Below are 20,065 nucleotides of genomic sequence, written 5' to 3' on the forward strand. Positions count from 1 at the left end.
TCTACACGCTCGCAAGAAGATGCATAGAACCAACTTTGCCAAGACTTCTTTGCCAGAACTTCCTAAGGTAGCGAAAAAGGTGCAAGGAAAATAAATACCCCACAACCTCACCTTCTCCAAAGTCACCCACATCTTTCTAGTTTATCCATCTGTGGGCCCATCAACCATGAATCATGGCAGTCTCCCTTCTGGTGCTGAGGGAGCACATTTTCCTCAAGATTCAAGAGGCTGACCTTCAGTTTGGTCAAGACTCAACACCCCTCTCTGTAATTGGATCCTGGTCTTTGCATCAGAAAGACCACAGTCCGTCCAGATCGGAAGCAGAATGTTGAGCACCATCACGCTGAGCACTGGCGTACCCCAAGGCTGTGTCCTCAGCCCGCTCCCGTTCACGCTACTGACCCACGCTACTGAGTTATTGCCTTCGGGAAAGAGCCGCAGGAGTATCAGAGCCAGCACCAACAGGCTGAGGAACCGCTTCATCCTACGGGTAGTAAGAATATTGAACAACTAAATGAACCGCTCATATAAACCCTCTGAGACTCTACAAATTGTTAAATAATATTTATTTATTTTTATATATGTATATTTGTTGTGCATATGTATTGCCTGTCTAAGTGTGTGTTATGTCTAGTTGTGTGTTTGCATGCTTTTCACTGAGGACTGGAGAGTGCTGTTTTGTCGGGTTGTACTTGTGCAATTAGATCAGTGGTTCTCAACCCTTTTCTTTCCACTCACATCCCACTTGAGGTAATCCCTGTGCCATCGGTGCTCGGTGATTAGTAAGGGATTGTTTAAGGTAGGATGTGGGTGTGAAGAAAAAGTTTGAAAACCACTCTTTTAATTTAACCTCATGGACTCGTTATGTGCACGATTTCATAACTCCAAAGGAAATGGGCCAATGACAATTTTTCTCCAGCAAAATATTTCAGTTACAATTGGGTCTAGAGCAGTGATTCTCAACCTTCCCTTCCCACCCACATCCCACCTTCAGCAATCCCTTACAAATCACAGAGCACCGATGGCATAGAGATTATTTCAAGTGGGATGTGAGTGGAAAGAAAAAGGTTGAGAACCATTAATTTAGATGAAAAATGAACATGAAAAGTGCAATTAATCATTGATCATGTGAGTGCTACCCATATCTGCCAAAGAATGGCCCAAGTCGATATATTGTTCTAAATGTTTTGCCATGAACATAATGGTTTAACTTGTCACTGAGGTACGACCTCAGTTTCAGGTGCTGTTTTTCACTGTTTTGTTGCTAGCAGGTATGAGGTGGAGTGAACAGACTAGCTGATCTTTGATGCCAATGAGGTTTCTCTGAAATACCTCACCTTTCCTCCCTCTAAGGACACAAAGTTGGGAAATGTTCATTGAGCTGCGTTTCTATAGGACTGCCACGGTGCCATCATTATTTTTGTTTTAAACTGCTCTCCACCAGCATCTTTTCTGGCAGCGCATATCAAACAAAATAATTGCTGAACAAAAATCAAATAATTTGGGAAGCCATATTGAATTTGGGCAGATTTTAAGGCAGCACTTTTATCTCCAGCCGCCGCTGTCTGTAAGAAGTTTGTACGTTCTCCCCGTGTCTGCGTGTGTTTACCCCCGGAGGGGGGCTCCGCTTTCCTACCACCGTTCGAAACGTACCGGGGGTGTACGTGAATTGGATGTAAATTGGGCAGCATGGGCTTGTGGGCCAAAATGGCCTGTTACTTTGTTGTATGTGTAAATTTAAATTGGAAAAAAAAATTAATTCTGGTTATTTTTGTGCAAGATATGACACTTTCATCATAACCAGTACACACCTCTCATCTCCCTTGCTCTTTCCTTCCCCCCCCCCAGTGCCAGGCTGATTAGTGACCTGAAACTTGGAATCAATATAAAGGTGTTTCAACTCATCAGCTTTAAAGTTTGATTGGTGGATACTGTACATGGTGGCATATAAAATGCTTCGAGTATTTTAAATTAGACATACAGCATGGTAGAAGGTCCTTTCGCCTCACGATCCCATGCCACCCAATTGATCTAAAACCCCAGGTATGTTTTTGAAGGATGGGTGGAAACCGGAGCCCCCGGGGAAAACCCACACAGTCACTGGGAGACACATACAAACTCCTCACACATTCAAATCCTGTTCCCGATCGCTGGCACTGTAACAGCGTTGCGCCAACAGCTACACCAACCATGGCGCCCTAAGACGACCACCTGAATTTTCACCTAAAATGTAGGGTTTGAGCTATACTCGCTGTGTAAGACCACCCCAATTCTGGCACTTACCGCTGACCAGTGGGGTGAGGCACATTTAATATACTAATTCACAATATTTTAAAAGCAAATTACCGAGTAAAGGTTTAAATTTTATGAGCTTATTTTAAAATAAACCATCGCTGGCTCAATTAACAGGCCGTTTGAAGCCTATACAGAGCCAGTGGCAGTTAGACTGGGGGCGGATGGACTCCCACAGGGGAGCGCTGAGACTTTGCTGTTAAGGTTCATTTTTAAAAAAATTGGTGTGGGGGAGTGCTAAGATTTAGTGGTTAAGGTTCAGATTTTACACTTGACGTATAAGACGGCCACTGGTTTTGGGCTGAAACTTTTAATGTTCAATGCTGGCATATGCGCAATACTTCAGTTTTCTTCCTGGTTAACTGAATCCTTGCATCTGGGTTAATACCTGAAAACAATTATAAACTTCCAGCTGGAGAAGGAATGAATTGTCTGTTGCATTGATTTGAAAACCTCGTCTGTGTCTGCTTCATGCATGTTACAATTCTTATCCTCCCCATGTTTTTTTTTTGTCTAACACATGCGAGTAGCAGGGATTCGTTTCTCTTTATTTTGCTTTACCTCTCCCTTACTTGCACTGGTTCTCAACGTTCAGGATTCCTTTTTTTGCCATGAGGTACATTAAAAATATAACATACTTGCCTGCTGTAAGGCAGACAAAGAATCACCTGCCACGGGATCCCTTACAGTACAGGAGAGAGAGAAGCACAACAGAGTCCCTTCAAAATTACTGAGTGTGGGTTCACTTCCAGTGCCCCAACCCCCCCCCCACCCCACTCCCCTCCAGTCTCTGCAGCTGCACAGGCTCCTGTTCAATCCACCGGCCACCCGAGTTCCAGATCCGAACCACCGACACGATCAGGAAGCCTTCAGTGCACAAGGTTCTCCAGAAGCCCTTCTTACCCCCTCTCTCGAACCCCAATATTAATACCTGGTTTCCATGAGCCAGTCTCCTGCAGCCCGTGAGGGTCCCCCGGGCGCACAAGTCACCCGCAGTGACTTTGGCCTTTTGCTTTCTCTCTGTTATTCTCCTCTCTCTTCTCCCTTGAACTTTACTCTCCCAATTATCTATCTACTTCCTCCACCACCATGTACCATTGCTTTGGGGTCATGGAGTGAAAGGGGACAGAAAGGGGACCTTCAACTCAGTGAGTTCACAGGAACAGTCAACCTCCCATTTTCACACTAATCCCTCCCCTAACCTGTTTAATTGTCCCTACTGTCCCATCAACTAAAGGGACCTTATCGAGGAATTTTTCCACACTCTAAGGGGGATCTTGTAGAGGTATATAAAATCACAAGGAGCATAGCTTAGGTAAACAGTTACAGTCTTTCCCCAGGGAAGAGTAATCTCAAACCAGAGGTGTAGATTTAAGGTGAGTGGGAAAAGATCCATCTTCACTCAGAGCGTGGTGGGTGTATGGGATGAACTGTTACAGGACGTGGTAGAAGCAGGGTCAATTATCTTCGAAAGACATTTAAACACTTTGGAATACTGTGTGCTGTTCAGGTCCCCAAATTATAGGAAGGATATCAATAAGGTAGAGAGGGTGCCCAGAAGATTTACTAAAATGTTGCCTGGATTGCAGTATCTAGAGCACAGAGAAAGATTGAGTAGACAGGGTCTTTATTCATTGGAGCGTAGAAGGTTGAGGGGGGATTTGATAGAGGTATTTAAAATTACGAGGGGGATAGACAGAGTAGATGTGAATAGGCTCTTCCCCATGAGGGTAAGTGAGATTGGAACAAGGGGTCATGAGTTAAGGGTTAGGGGGCAAAAGTGTAGAAGTAATATGAGAGGGAGCTTCTTCACTCAGAGTGGTGACTGAGTGGAAGAGATGGTTGCAACAGGGTCAATTTTGTCATTTAAGAGAAGGTTGGATAAGTGCATGGATGTGAGGGGATTGGAGGATTATAGATAGGGAGCAGGTAGATGGCACTAGTGGAGTTCTCTTAAATCGGTGCGGACTGAGATGGCCTGTTTCCGTACTGTAATAGTTATATGGTTATTTATGGAAAGATGTGGGCTGAATGTTGACAGATGAGGCTAGCTGAGCCGGTATGAACAAGTTGGGGCAAAGGGCCTTATTTTTCCGTGCTGCGGAACCCTATTACTCCCCTGCTGCCCCATCTACCCAGATGTTACCACCCATCCAAACACTGGGAGTGATTTATAATGGCCAATGACCGACCAGTTTGCGGTATGTTGGAATGTGGGAGGAAGCCGGAGCACCTGGAGGCAAGCCCCGTGACCACCGGGAGAATGTCGAAACTCCGCACAGTCCAACCCACTGGAGCCAGGCAGCAGTACTACCCGCTGCCTCGCAGTAGGCTGCATGCAAGTAACCAGTGAAAACTCCCTTCCCTTTGAATGATGCCCTCTGTTACGCAATGAATCAGTTCAACAGGTCTGAGGAGCAACGAGCCTGGACACCGATCAATTGTAAAAGTCGTCTTTATTTGCCTGGGAGGGAAGTTCACCACAGGGAATCACATTCACTCCCTCATTACCACAAGGTACCTACAATAGTCACATTGGTCATAACTAAACAAGCGATAACTATAAGAAGGCACTCGATATAAAGCTGACAAAGCGCCACAACAGCCCCCCCCGCCTCACCGCTCGACGCATTGCAGATATGTCACTAAGAAGAAGAAGAAGCAGGGTCCAAAGATGGTTCGTCAGTGTGCTCCACAAAAGCCCTGCACACCTTGATAACAATTCTCCAGCGTTGGCTCTGGAGTGAAGCACAGGTTTGTTCCTTGGGGAAAAGAGACCCAGTTGCTCCATGTGTTGGGCTTTATATCCCACCCCCCCCCCCCACCTTGCTGGTCCATGGGGCTGGCCCAGGTACGCCCAAAATAGGGCAGGTGATTAACAGATCCAGTGGCGATATGTGTGGTGTTTTTGAATGGGCCAATGGCAAGGTGAGTGCTCAGCACAGGCGGTCTTGACTTTGATTGACAGTTGTGCTGGCTTCCGATCAGCTTCCTGGCAGAGAGGTCACATGACCGTCCACACTACACCCTCCAACTATATTTGGCCACTTCACTGGAAATTTATTATCTGGGATCACACTTCGAAACTGCGAGTATATTGTTGATCCAGGTTGTGTGCCCAAGCCTTGAATAAGGCCTGTGCCGACAACCTTGTGTCTTGGACGCACAATGTCACCTTGTTACGGTGCTTTGCTCTACTTGCAGCAATCAATTTTATTTATCTTAAATGAAGCACGATGCACATGAGTAGACAAAGAATTGCTGGGGAAACTCAGCAAGTTCGACAGCATCCATGGGTAAACATAGACAATATTTTGAGTCGGAACTCTTTATCAAGACTAAGATTAAAAAGGTAAAATTACAAATGTAAAGGTGGAAGGGAGATATGGGAGTTTGCACATTTCTTTTGCAAAGAAATGATTTTGTTTTGAAGTGCAGAAATCTGAAAAAGATAACAGTCAGTAGGTGTGAAGTATCAGAGAAACCAAGTTAATAGCCCCTTTCACACTTGCAAGTGATCCCAGGAATTAACCGCCAATCGACCTTTAAAGGGCCTAGTGTGAAAGCAAAATCACCTCAATGCCGGCATCAGATGATGTTATCTCAGCCCGGGGATTGATGGCCTCGACCCCTAGTACAATCCCTGGCGTATGCAGACGCCGGCGTTGCAATCAGGCAAGTGTGAAATGGTTAATTGCTTTGTGGGATTGAAATGGCCCAAGGTTTTGTGCGAGTGCAGGAACGTGAAAGAAAAAAAGATTAAAATGAAGGTATAAACTTTGCCGTGGGAAAGTCGGAGTGGTGATGGGGTGGGTGAAGAGGGAATAAATAGCAAAAGCAGACAATCTTTACACAATGTGGGAAAGTTGGTAGCGCTATAGCGGACAATTTATAAAGACCGTGGGAAGAAGCAATGGCGGACCTGACTGCCCAGAATGCCACGCAGCAGAGAGCCCCACCATGAATGCTCCATGCATACAGCCTTTCTCTGCTGCGTGGCATTCTAGAAGGGCAGGTCTGCCATTGCTTTTTCCTCACGGTATTTATAAATTGTACACGATAGTGCTATCAACTTTCCCATGCTGTATAAATTGTGCACTAAAACGCTACACACATTCCCACACTGTATAAATTGTGCGCTAAAATGCTACAAATTTTCCCATGCTGTATAAATTGTGTGCTATAGTGCTACAAACTTTCCCGCCCTGTTTAAAAATTGTCTGCTATTGCTAACACTTTCCCACGATCCCTTATAAAGGTTTATATAGGTCAGCACAACACAACAGGGGTTGAAGGGCTCGTACTGTGCTGTACATAAAGCTTAATTATGTTAAAATTAGGCATGATTCATTTTGTTCCAATATAACATCATAATACATTGATCAGGATTTAGGGCAGGTCCACTATCGCTCGATGCGTCATGACGTCACTAGTAGAAGGTAGAACAGTCCTAAACCCGGGGATGGCTCCTTGCAAGTTTGAAGGTGTTCATTGTCCCAGTTAGGAGTGGTCAAGTGGGAAAAGCCAAAACCCCATTCCTATCCTGGAACACCGAAAGGCCAATTTAGTGGGACGCAAGTGTGAAAGGGGCTAATGTTACACGTTTAATGTTACCAATTGTCAATGATCCACATCACAGAGCATTACAACACAGTAAGGCCCTTCAGTCCGCAATGTTGTGCCGACCTATGTAAACCTATTCCACAACACTAATTTTTCCGGGCCTCCTACTCATGACCCTCTATTTTTTTCATCCATGTGCCTGTCTAAGAGTTTTCAGAATATTTCAATATTTTCATTGCTTTTAGGTACAAAAGTACATGACTATAAAATAAAATATTCACAAATCTCGTCAAGCAATACAAATAGTACTGAAACCTATGTTACATAATAAAAAGAAAACCACAATACTAATTATCAAAATATCCATCCCCTCCCTTCGGAGGCCATTGGCTTAACACAAACAGTCCACTACTAAGGATAAGAAAATCAGAAGGTAAACAGAGTTTTTAGAATCTAAAAACACAAAATTCTGGAGTAACTCAGCAGGTCAAACAACGTCCTTTATGCAGCAAAGGTAAAAATACATAACCGATGTTTCGGGCTTGAGCCCTTCATCAAGGTGTGAAAAATGTTGGCAGACGTCCAAGCAAACGACTAAGGGGGGGGTGGGGTCGGGGAGGCTTGGTTGCAAAGGCTGGAGGTAATAGGGGAGAAGGGAGGGAGGGGACAGCAGCAAACAGGGGGAGGAGGGAGGAATGGAGAGGGAAAGGGGTGGAGAGCTGACAGGGAGGAGGGAAAAAGATCAGGTTAGCAGAAACTGGAAAAGTCCATGTTAATGCCATCCGGCCTGGAGAGCGCCCAGATGTGTTTCCTCCAATGTACGGGTCTTCAGGATGTGCCCATTGTACCAGTCTCCACCTCCATCCCTGGCTGTGTTAACTCTGTTTCTCATTCCACGTTACCTGGCCTGCTGAGTGTCCCCTGCATTTCCATGTGAGGATGTTGGCGTATGTCCGCGACTTCAAAGAATGAAAGAAAAATATGAAATTCTGAATAATACTTTTTTTTGTAACGATAATATCAAGTTAAGGCTTTATTGTTGGATAATTTTGGACCTTTCTTAAGATTACCAAGACAATCAAAATTTGAAATTTTGCTTACAAAAGGTGGTACAAAAAGTTTATTTTTGAAATGTATAAATTATTACAAAGCAAGATGCCTAAATTAGATATTCATAAATCGAGATTAAAATGGGATGAGGATTTGGGAATAACAATTGATCAAGATGAGTGGAAATCTATTTGTAAGGATAGTATGACTAAGATTGGTACGAAGAATAAATCAAGGAGGGTAGCACATCCATGGCTAACAAGGGAGATCCAAGAGAGTGTCAAATCCAAAGAAGGAGCTGACAAATTAGCCAAAAAGAATAATATCCCTGATGATTGGGAGAAATTCAGAGTTCTGCAGAGGAGGACAAAAGGATTAATTATGAAAGATAAAAGGGATTATGAGAGGAAACTGGCAGGGAATATAAAAAAATGACTGTAAAAGTTTTTATAGATGCATTAAGAGAAAGAGGTTAGTTAAGACAAATGTGGGTCCATTGCGGACAGAAACGGGTGAGTTGATCATGGGGAACAAGGATGTGGCAGACTGTTTGAATAACTATTTTAATTCTGTCTTCACCAAGGAAGACATCACTAATCTACAGGAAATTATTGAGGATCGGGGATCTATTGTGACGGAGGGAATAAAGGAAATAATTGTAAGTTGAGAAGTTGTATTAGTTAAATTGCAGGCATTAAAGGCGGATAAATCCCCGGGGCCAGATAGTCTGCATCCAAGAGTGCTGAAGGAAGTACCCAGGAAATAGTGGATGCGTTGGTGATAATGTTTCAAACCTCTTTGGATACTGGATTAGTTCCTGAGTATTGGAGGGTGGCCAACGTAACCCCACTCTTTAAGAAGGGAGGGAGAGAGAAATCGGGAAACTACAGACCAGTTACCCTGACATTGGTAGTAGGGAAGGTGCTAGAATCGGTTATTAAAGATGCAATTGCAATACATTTGGAAAGTAGTGGTATCATCGCACAGAGTCAGCATGGTTTTGTGAAGGGGAAATCATGTCTGAGGAATCTAATAGAGTTTTTTGAGGATGTAACCAGTCGAATGGATAGGGGAGAACCAGTGGATGTGGTATATCTGGACTTTAGTAAGGCCACTTGATAAGGTTCCGCACAGAAGACTAGCGATAAACGAGCATAGTATAGGAGGTATGGTATTAAGGTAGATAGAGAATTGGTTGAGGGACAGGAAGCAAAGAGTAGGAATAAATGGGTTCTTTTCAGAATGGCAGCCAGTGACTAGTGGGGTACCACAGGGCTCTGTGCTGGGGCCGCAGTTGTTTACAATATATATCAACGACTTAGATGTGGGAATAGATAGCAGTATCTTGAAATTTGCAGACGATACGAAGTTGGGTGGCAGGGTTAGCTGTGTGGAGGATGCTAGGAGAGTGCTAGGAGAGTGCAGGGTGACTTGCACAAGTTAGGCGAGTGGGTTAGGTTTAGGGTTGGCAGATGCAGTATAATGTGGATAAATGCGAGGTAAGAACAGGAAAGAGGATTATTATTTAAATGGTATCTGTTTTGGAAAAGGGGAGATGCAACGAGACTTGGGTGTTGCTGTGCATCAGTCGTTGAAAGTGGGCGTACAGGTACAGCAGGCGGTGAGGATGGCGAATGGTATGTTGACGTTCATAGCGAGAGGATTTGAGTACAGGAGTAGGGAGATCCTGCTGCAGCTGTACAGGGCCTTGGTGAGACCACACCTGGAGTACAGCGTGCTGTTTTGGTCGCCTTATCTGAGGAAGGATATCCTTGCCTTGGAGGGGGTGCAGAGAAGGTTCACTAGGCTGATACCGGAGATGGAGGGACTTGCATATGAAAAAAGGTTGGAAAGAGTAGTCTTGTATTCTCTGGAATTTAGAAGATTGAGGGGGGGATCTTATAGAAACTTATACAATTCTTAAGGGTTTAGACAGACTAGATGCAGGAAGGTTGTTTCCAATGCTGGGAAAAACCACAACCAGGGGCCATAGTTTTAGGATAAGGGGGAATTTTTTTAGGACTCAGATGAGGAAAAAGTTCTTCTCTCAGAGAGTGGTAAATATGTGGAATTCTTTGCCACAGGAAGTAGTTGAGCCCGGTTCCATGTCAATATTTAAGTGTAGGTTAGATTTGGCCCTTGTGGCCAGGAGGATTAGGGGGTATGGGGAGAAGGCAGGAACCGGGTACTGATCAGCCATGATCATAATGAATGGCTGTTTAGGCTTGAAGGGCCAAATGGCCTACTCCTACACCTATTTTCCATGTTTCTATTAATGCTTGATAAGATTAGTTCATTATAATTTTATACATCAATTGTATTTAACTCCTCAGAAATTAAAGAACTATAATTTAATTTCTTCAGATTCATGATTTAGATGTTCTAAAGAAATAGGTTCTTTTTTACACTCGACTTGATTATGTGATAAGGTTAAATTTTTCTGGATACGACTTAAGGAATTTTTAGAGAAAGTTTTAAAGATTCATTTACCAATGGACCCCACGATATTTTTATTCGGTAATGTTAAAATGCTGAGTTTGACTTTGAGGTTGACTAAGTATCAAATTGTGTTTTTAAGGCTGGCAATGGCTGTGGCAAGAAAAATGAGATTGATTTGGGGTTACAGAGATGACATCTGGAATTGAGGTCATTTATCCCTTTGGAAAAATTAATGTACTATTTATGTGTTAATTACCTTTTTTTCTAAAGTATAGAGCCCTTATTTGGATTATATGGGTTTAAACTGTTGAATTCCCTGGAGCTCGGTGTGGTGCAGTTGTTTTGATCCATGGCGGTCTATTGTATTTTTGATGGTTTAAATCTTGTTATGAGCCCAAAGGACCCCAAAACCCAGCAGCAATAGACATTCACCAAGACAAGTAGTTATTTAAACAAAAGTTGTTTTTAATTATCTTTAAACTTGAAAACAGAATCAAAGTTTAACTTATCTCTATACATAATTAACCCAAATTAACCACCTTCTAATTCTAAGCGCACGTGTATGTAATGTGTGTGTAAATTTAAGAAAAGTTCCTTGGTTCACAGTTCAATCTCACTTCTTCTTCCAAGTTCTCTGGATGCAGGCATTCTTATACTGTGCACAGAATTTAACATGTATAAAGTTCACCAGACTTTGGTGCTCGAAAGGTAAATGTTTATCGCTCAGGAAGGTTCTTGGAAGGTTTGCAGAGAGAGATTTGTTGTTCCAGAATTTCCACAACTGAGTTACCACCATTAGTCACCTCAATGTCTCGCTAATGAAACTTGCCCCATCAGGGTTCTCCAGATGGTAACCTCTTTCTTTCAGGCCAACACAGAGTTTCTTTCTGTTCCGCTTATTCTAAGAGAAATATCAGACAGATAGCACTTCCTGCCATCTGCCTCTCTGGAACTTTTCTGTTTCCCACCATCTTTTCCTAGCACATTTCAGCCATGACTGTTCAGTCCCTTTCAGTTTCACACACACACTGGCTGAGAGAGCTTGTTCCCTCTCCTTCTCCAACTGCCAGCAAGCCCATGTGACTCTCTCACTTGCAAAAACCCCCACCTTCTTCAGCAAACCACAGGAGTTCTCCTCTCTTGGTCAAGCTGTTGTCTTAGATAAACAAAACCCAGAAGTGACCTTTCTGTGAGCACACTGTAAGTACTTTTAAACAGCCAGTTTGTCTTCTCCAAACAATGGTCTATTCATTTCATGATGTCATTTCAATTAGCACCTACTTGTAAAATGTGCAAATCTTCATAGATCCTGCAATGTTACTGAATATGAATTCTTCAGTATTTCAAATAAAATCTGTTTTAAAATATGTGTATGTATGTAACCCATTAATCTTACCAAATTCCTCCCAATATTGATCCATTACAATCTCCTGCTTTTTCCTTCCTTCTTTCGGTTTTTTTTTGGGTGGGAGGAGGGTGGGTTATGGGAGGTGGTGGGAGAGGGGTTTTCATTTGTATTGTATATTCAAAATTTTAAATAAAGCATTCAAAAAACGTATTCGACTATTTGAGAGGGAAAGCGGACCTGAAAGGGTGACGGTCCAGTAGCCCACAAAAGGTGAACCGAGAACAGGGACAGGGCGAGGGCATTATTTGATGGCAGTGGAGCAGGCAATGTGTGGATGAGTAGGGTGCCGGCTCAGCGCACCAGTTATAGTCAAGCAGGTATGGGTTGACAAGGACGTGAAAGGAAGAGCAATGAATGGGAAGGGTACCAAATAGTGGTTGTGGTATGACGTGAAATGATGAAAGTGAAGGTCAAGCTGACAGAGATAATTGCATTATCAAGAGGGATTTTAAGCAACTAGATTCATATTGGTTTTCATAATAAGCTGGAAAATGAATTTGTGGAATACAGTAAAAAACCTGTTATCTAGAATACAGGCTGCCATTGTGGCAAATAAATGTGTAAAAAATATGGGTTTAAAATTGGCATTCCTTGCGGTCAGTTCGCCAATCCACTTGACATGCAACCTCAAGCAAACAGAAAATTCACTTTTCTGGCACCTACCAATGCCCATAGGTAACCAGGGTTTTTTTTCTATACATACAAGATTTTTGTTTAGAAGCAGTTTAAAGAACATTTAGGATAGGAAAGATTTAATGGGAATTGGCTAAACACAGGAAAATGGGACTAGCCCAGGTTGGCAACTTGGTTGGCATGAACAGGTGGGGCTGAAGGGCCTGTTTCCAAGTTGTATGGCTCAGAAGAGACTTGAAGATGTGAACGGGGACGGGGACCCTCCCTCTGGCTGCTCAACTTGGTCAAGTTTGGCAGATCTCACTGAGATGCTTGAATACCAAGGTTTGTGACTAAATAAAACCCTGTCCACTTGACATTTAAAAGTGAGTTGGGGAAGAAATGTGTTTCTCACATAAAAGATGTTCAAATATAAATCAAAGAAAATAAAATTGACAATGGTTATTTCTCTGTTGTGTTGAAATGCTGTTCGTGTGATTTTGGACATGACACTACATTGAGAACCTTTGTTTTCAGAGTATTTAGTTCCTCATTAGATTGTTTTGAAGATCTTTATCTGAAATCTAACCTATGTGATATTTCTTTTTGTTCTGCAGGAAATCGCAAATATCTTGGCCCAAAAGCAGTTACGTGCCATTATTTTATCTGTAAGTCCAGGAAAAATTATCGGATAAAAATTATAGTGTGTTCTTTTACTATAATTGTATATTTTATTAGAAACTTCTTTCACTTAAATAGTGTAGACCTTTTAACTGTGTAGACCAGCCATTCTCAATGGAAACCATATGACCCCCTCAGGACCACAACACATTGAAGGGGTGGAGGCATGGACTGAAAAATGATAATTTTTTTAATGCTATTTTATGTAAGTCGGTAGGAAAGAGGTACAGAAGAAGCCAACTAAACTTGACTGCTTCACAAGGCCGGGGTTGGGGGGGGGGGGGGGTGCACCCATAAACTTTGTGCAGAGTCCTAGCCAGAGCCAATGAGAACGGCCTGTGTGAAACATCTAAGATATTCCACAGAAGCATAATTGGACAAAAAGTTAAAATAATTTATTTAATTAGACATACAGCATGGTAACAGGCCATTTTAGCTCATGAGCCTGTGCCACCCACAGAGCAAACGCCGGCTCCTGAGTCCGGGCAGGTTCAGCCTTCTGACAGCTTGCCTCCCTGCTGCCTGACAACCCCCTCATTGCTGCCTGACAGCCCCCTCCTCGCTGCCTGACAGTCCCCCGACGTGGGACTGCAGGGCTGGGGCAACCAGCGTGGGACTATGGGGCTGGGGCGGCCGGCGGTGGACTACGGGGCTGGATGGCCGCTCCAGCCCCATAGTCCCCCACCAGCCGCCCCAGCCCCGTAGTCCCCCACTGGCTACCCAAGCCCTGTAGTCCCCTGCCGGCTGCCCCAGCCCAGTAGTCCCCCGCCGGCCATTCCAGCCTCATAGTTTCCCGCCAGCCGCCCCAGCCCCGTAGTCCCACACCAGCCACCCCAGCCCCATAATCCCACGCTGGCTGCCCCAGCCCCGTAGTCCCACGCTGGAGGGCTGTCAGGCAGCGGGGAGTTGGGTCACCAGCTGACTGTCATAAGCCCGCCCCCTGCGAGGCACCTGATAGCTACTAGCTTTGCCTGTTGCTGCTTTCAGGTGCAATGGGGGATTCTCGGAGCAGGTTATTATACCTACAAGAGAAGGATTAGGTAGGTAAATCTTCTGTCCGGGTTCTCCACTTTCAGGTGGCCACCCGACAGTCGCATAGGAGCACAATAGGCTGCTTTACAGTCGGGTATTGGTGCCACCTGAAATTGTCTTAAGACTGTAATGGGTGTCCTGCCTTTATCTTGGAGTATCCCAAGCTGTCTCCTGAAGCAGCAGGAAGGGAAAGCTAGAAAGGGCTGAAGCAGACAATCAAAGGCATGGCAGTGGTGGAGCTGGGATGAATAATAGACCCAATTGCTGTGGGACAGACTCTAGTAGAGTAGGTCTTTCACCAGTCAGGCCACTTGCTCTCTGGTAACAAGGGCAAAGTGTGAGACATTTCCCTCATCATTGCCTCAGTTTTATGGATGGGCAAAATATTTGGCCAGCTGGTCTGAAAATGTGTTCCATAGTCATGATGTCTGGAGCATTATGAGTGGGCAAATCCAATCCACAGCCATGCCATCCCCAGATGAAGACAAGAAATGCAGGAGCGTGAAGAGCAAAAGATTTGTGGAAAATTAGTTGCTGACCTTTCATGGCAAACCAAAACTGGACCAGGTGGCAACCTTGTCTATGCATTTTGTTTATTTTAAATTACTTGCCTATATCGTTGGATCGCAGAGAGCCCCTTACCTAATTAATGTACCACTTGGGGAAGGCTGCAGCCCATGTGACAGACCACATGATTGTCATCAGCAAGTTTAAAACGAACAGTAAGAATTTCAAATGAAACACAAAAACCTGCGACGCTGCAATTGTAGTAACGCTGGAGGAACTCGGCAGGTTTCGGTGCGCCCATAGGATGTATAATCGACGTTTCGGGCCTGAGACCAGCTGAGGTCCTCCAGCATTTCTGTTTTTAGTAAGAATTTGAAAACTGATTGCAGTTAGAATTGTGTTCCCACTCAAGGACTAAACAACTCGAGATAGAAAACTTACAAGTGGAAGCCAGTTTGCATTCCAGGTGAAAAATATTTTCCTTTTGAATTATGTTCATCGCTGGCAACCCTCTTTGAATTACACTGGCAGCTCGACAATTACAGCAAGATCTGGCAGGTACTTCAGACAATTGAAATGATAAAATCATGTTATGTAGATAAGAATCTAGAGACAGCAGGCGTGTACAACACTGCAGCTCCCACCAGCCTGCAGACAAAGGGCTTTGCAATCATAAAGCAAAATGTTGTTAAATCCAAGTGATCATTTTGGAGAAGCTGTAATCTTTTTTGAAAGCATATTGTGATATTGTATCTATTATTCCATTGAAGGCAAATGTCTTTTAGAGAGAGGTGGACCAGTTTAGGAAGAGAACAGCAAAGAGGTGCCTGAGAATAAAAATGTAAAAAATGACAAGAGGCTAGAATAACAGCATGTGTTTAAAAACACAATGATGGAGAAACGTGGCAGGTCAAAAAGCGTACTTTATATCACAGAGATAAAGGTACTACCCAACATTTTGGGATTGAAGCCTTCATCAATGTATGAGCAAATGTGGGCAGGTGCTCGAACAAAATGGTGGAAGAGGGGAAGGGGGCCTACAGGGAGGAGATAATAGGTGGATAAGGGAGGGAGAGCAGACCAGCAAACGGGGGGGGGGGGGGGGGGGGAAATGGCTCTGTGCACATAGAGGGAAGGGGATGGAGAAAAGGAGGCAGAGGGAAGAGGGGGAGAGTGGAAAGTGGCCTTGCAGAAACCGGAGAAGTCCACTGTTTATAGCATCTGGTTGGAAAGTGCCCAGACCCATAAGTTGCTGGTTTGACAGAGCACGAGGCCATGGGCAGACAGGTCGGCGTGGGAGTGGGGCGCAGAATTGAAATGGTTGGCCACTGGGAGATCCCTGCCGCTGATGCAGACAGAGGAAAGGGTGGTCAGCGAGGCGATCTCCCAGACTTTGGTGTTTTACTTTCTTGAAAAGAAGTATGATGATTTGGACAGGTATGTGTATGGGAGGGGTATGAAGGGCTATGGTCTGGGTGCAGGTCAGTGGGACAAGGCAGAATAATCATTAGGCATGAACTAGATGGACTGAAGGGCCTTTGTCTGTGCTGTTGGCTTCTACGATGACTGCATTTCACCACGAAAGTCTCCTCTCTGTAATTGGATGTTAAATGTAATGTTCAGAGTGCTCCTGTGAAGGGCCTTGTCTATGACCCTTCATTTATGTGGAGATATAATGTCGCACATGGTCGTTCATTACTCGATTAAATTTGTGAAAAATCTAATATGAAGCCTGAGATTGTAGTTCTTCCATTTATCACAAAATATACACGTAGGCACAAAATAACAAAAACAACAATAAAAGGATCTGCACCCTTGTTATCCAGGATTCCAGCTGGAAACTCATGAGGACAAGGGAATTGTAAAATGTGCTTCACATAGTGACTGAGGACCTTATTGTCACTGCAGCCAATGTAATTCACTTTGCATAAAGAAATTGTGAAGAATCCTGTTAATACTGATGGTTGTTAGACCGTGCAACATTCCAGCTATAAATATTTCTGTGCCTCTCGCCAAACTGATCTAATACAGTTAGTACACTCCAGTGTATCTGCCAGGATGGAGAATTTCTGGGCAAGTCGAATCTGATTGATTATACTGCCCAGTCAGTCAACGGTAAACCTTTTGTCCGAGCAATGGAAGGGTCATCAGTCTTATCAGGTGCTACCTTTATCATCAGCAAGTTGCTTGCTGATGCCGTCGCAGGCTCTTAGTTCCACACATAACAGCCTCAGCTCAAATATGGGGCAGGGGAGAGAATTCAAGAGGTGAGAGTGACTGCCCTTGCATTTGACGGTGACGTCAAGGGATTGAGCCGGTGGGAATCGGGGTGAGATCTCTTTATTGGCCAGATACATAGAGAAAGGCCAACGACCTCAGGCGCAGGGTATTGTTCCGTCTCCTCGGGGCAGAATCCCGGACACTTGAGGTGGAGGCTGGACTATTTAAAAAAAACTCCCACACCAGAAAATTAAAATTAAGCCAATTGTAATCTTGCTTTCACAGAAGGCTTGATCCTGAATAGACTAATTTTACAGACCATTTTCTCAGTAACCATTGGAGATTTTAAAAAATGCAAAATATTCATTGGTGTTCTCTTTTGAAACACTTTTTTTTTTAATTTTTTATTTTTCACACCATAAATCACAATAGCCATGATATACACTTTTTCTTTTTCACACATTTACAGTGACTTTTTCTCCCCCCCACTCCCTCCTCCCAAGCCACCCCCCCACCCCCCCCCCCTCTCATCCATTTTAGGTATACAATCTAGGTTGCATTAATTCAGTCAGACAATGTTGTCATTCAACAAAAATACACCAGAAATTCTACAGAGTCCATTCTTTTCTTTCCTTCTCCTTCCATCAATTTAGGTAATGTTTGTCCCCGGTAGGTTTTCACTATTGTATTTAATGTAAGGCTCCCATACTTGTTCGAATATTTCAATATTATTAAAGGAAAGTGGAAAATACTCACCCATCAATTAACATTCATTGTCGTGGAGAATTTAGGTTTTAACTTGCAAATGCTAAAAGCATGAGATTTAAGAAGAATGCAATTTCAATTTCCTGGTTCAGGTTTCTAAGCCATTTACTTTTTTTTGAGATTTTTAAAATGACTGAGGAGGTTTGGGATGAGTTAGTGGTGTGCTGGGTGAGTGTTTTTGTCATTGGTCTCCTCAGGATCACTACACTTGACGATGTGGGATGCTGCATTTCCTTTTGGAGTAATTCAAAAATAGAAAAAAAATCTTCTTTTGATTCTGATATCCGGTTATCCGGTCCAGCAGCTTTCCATGGGTTGACCTTACCTAACTCTCTCTTCACAAGACACAGCATATGACCATTTGGAGGAGAGGTGGACTGTTGTGTTGTCTTTCACCTAAAAACTCATGTAGAAGTTTTTCAGTGTGTCTGGGAGGGAGGCATCACCAGAACAGGCAGATGGTGCAGCCTTGTGGGTTATGGGGAGAAGGTTTGGTGGGGAAAATGGAACGGCTCATGGTTGAATGGTGGGGTAGTCTCGATGGGCTGAATACCCTATTTCTGCTCTCATGTCATGGCCTTATGGATGAAAGGAAGTCGAAATACTTTGTTTAATACAGTGAGTTTTCCAACTTATTGCCACTTTAGAGCAATTTACAGCTTACGATGTGCTCCAGTGTGGAAAGGATCAGGTTTTGTTCTGTCTGGACACATGGAAATGCTGGAGGACACAGGTCTTTCTGTGTCCATTATGTCAAAAATATATCGCTGATAATTCGGTCCTGAATCCTTCTTCAAAGAATAAGCTTATTCCTTGAAGAAGGGCTCAGGCCAGAAATGTCAGCAATATATCTTTGTCTCCTCCGAACGCTGAAAAGACCGGCTGGGTTCCTCCAGCATTTCGGTGTGCTTTTACTACAATGACAGCATCTGCAGACTATCGTGTTTCCCTCTGTTCTGTTGGGGCTGTGTCTGACAGAGCCTCAGTGTACTGAGGCTGGGTGAATGGGGGAAAAAAAAGAGTCTCTCTGGCTTCCTGTTCCTAATCATTCAATGACCTCTACTGGGAAGCTGCGGGGTCGACTCTGGGTTAGATTTCGTTGCCGTCAGCACTTGAACAGCTTGCCGCTGTCTGAGTTTGAAAGAAGAATGCCTCTTGGATGGAGTGTATTGCACAGTAAATCCTGGCACCCGGGTAAAAATAAAAAAAACTTAATAGAAAACAAATGTTATTACATACAGATCCTTGCCTTGCAAAAGTTTACAAGGCTCCTTGGATAAGTGGTCAATGGTTATGTCGATAAGGATGGGTGTTGACAGCGCTGTTAGTACTGACCTGAACAGAACATCTTTCTATGTAACAGCATGTTATTCGTGGAAATCAAAACATCCAGACTGAAATGGCTCACCAGCTGTACGTCCTCCAAGTGCTGACCTTTAACCTTTTGGAAGACCGAATGATGACGAAGATGGATCCCCAGGATCAAGTGAGTATTTTGTTTTTCCCGGTAATAAAAGGTGTGACAAGCCACGTTGTAGCCGGACAAAACTTTGCTCAGGTCACATTTAGAGAATATTGATCGCCACTCTACTGGAAGGATGAGGAGGCTATGGAGAGGGTGCAGAAGAGGTTTACCAGGATGCGGCCTGGATTAGAAACTATGAACAATAGTATAATGAGAGCTTGGGTTTCCTCTGGAGTGGCAGAGGCTGAGGGAGGTCAGATAGAAGTAGGTCCATTGCCAGGAGAGACCAGAACGAGGGGGCATAGCCTCAAGCTTCAGGGTAGGAAAGTTAGGACAGATATGAGCAGGGACTGCTTTTCCCAGAGGGTGGTGAAGCTGTGGAATTCGCTGCCCATTGAAGCAGAGGAGGCGAGCTCATTAAATACATTTGAGACATTGTTGGATAGATTTTTATCTAGTCAGGGAATTACGGGGCCTGGGGAAAAAGCAGATAGATGGAAATGAGCTCATCGTTAGATCAGCCATAATCTCATTGAATGGCAGAGCAGGCTCGACGGGCCGGATGGCCGACTCCTGCTCTTAATTTTTTATGTTCTTGTGTGACCTGATGGAAGTACCATAAATATGTGTGTATAATGCGAAAAATTTTGTAACAAAATTCGAGCTCAAAGTAGGGGGTCACATTATACACACATATTTACGACAGCGCAAATCGGGCGGGCGAGGGGGGAGAGAAGGCAGTGCAAATTGGGCAGGCAAGGGGGGAGAGAGAGATGGCAGGGCAAATCGGGGGGCGAGGGGGAGAGAGACGCCAGCGTGAATTGGGCGGGCGAGGGGGGAGAGAGACAGTGCGAATCGGGCGGGCGAGGGGAGAAGGGGGTCATATTATACACGAGGGTAAAATTTTTCTCCCTTTTTCCCCTCAAAAATGGGGGGGGGGAGGTCGTGTTATGCTCAAAATGCATTATACATGCATATCTATAGTATATAAAAATAGGAGAGACATGGTCTTGTTCCCAGGGTGGAAAAGT

At 44.0% G+C, this 20,065-nt stretch overlaps 1 protein-coding gene across 5 annotated transcripts in view; it reads left to right on the forward strand.

Annotated features, from left to right (window-relative positions):
- elmo1 (engulfment and cell motility 1 (ced-12 homolog, C. elegans)) overlaps window positions 1-20,065 on the forward strand; it is a 339,660-nt gene that overhangs the window by 175,234 nt on the left and 144,361 nt on the right. For all 5 annotated transcript variants that reach the window (XM_069907380.1, XM_069907390.1, XM_069907389.1 and 2 more), the window contains 2 exons: window positions 12,982-13,032; window positions 18,933-19,055. In XM_069907380.1, coding sequence (XP_069763481.1) covers window positions 12,982-13,032; window positions 18,933-19,055 — 174 coding nt within the window. The remainder of the gene's footprint in view (window positions 1-12,981; window positions 13,033-18,932; window positions 19,056-20,065) is intronic.

Source organism: Narcine bancroftii, chromosome 1 (assembly GCF_036971445.1).
Source record: "Narcine bancroftii isolate sNarBan1 chromosome 1, sNarBan1.hap1, whole genome shotgun sequence".
Taxonomy (NCBI): domain Eukaryota; kingdom Metazoa; phylum Chordata; class Chondrichthyes; order Torpediniformes; family Narcinidae; genus Narcine; species Narcine bancroftii.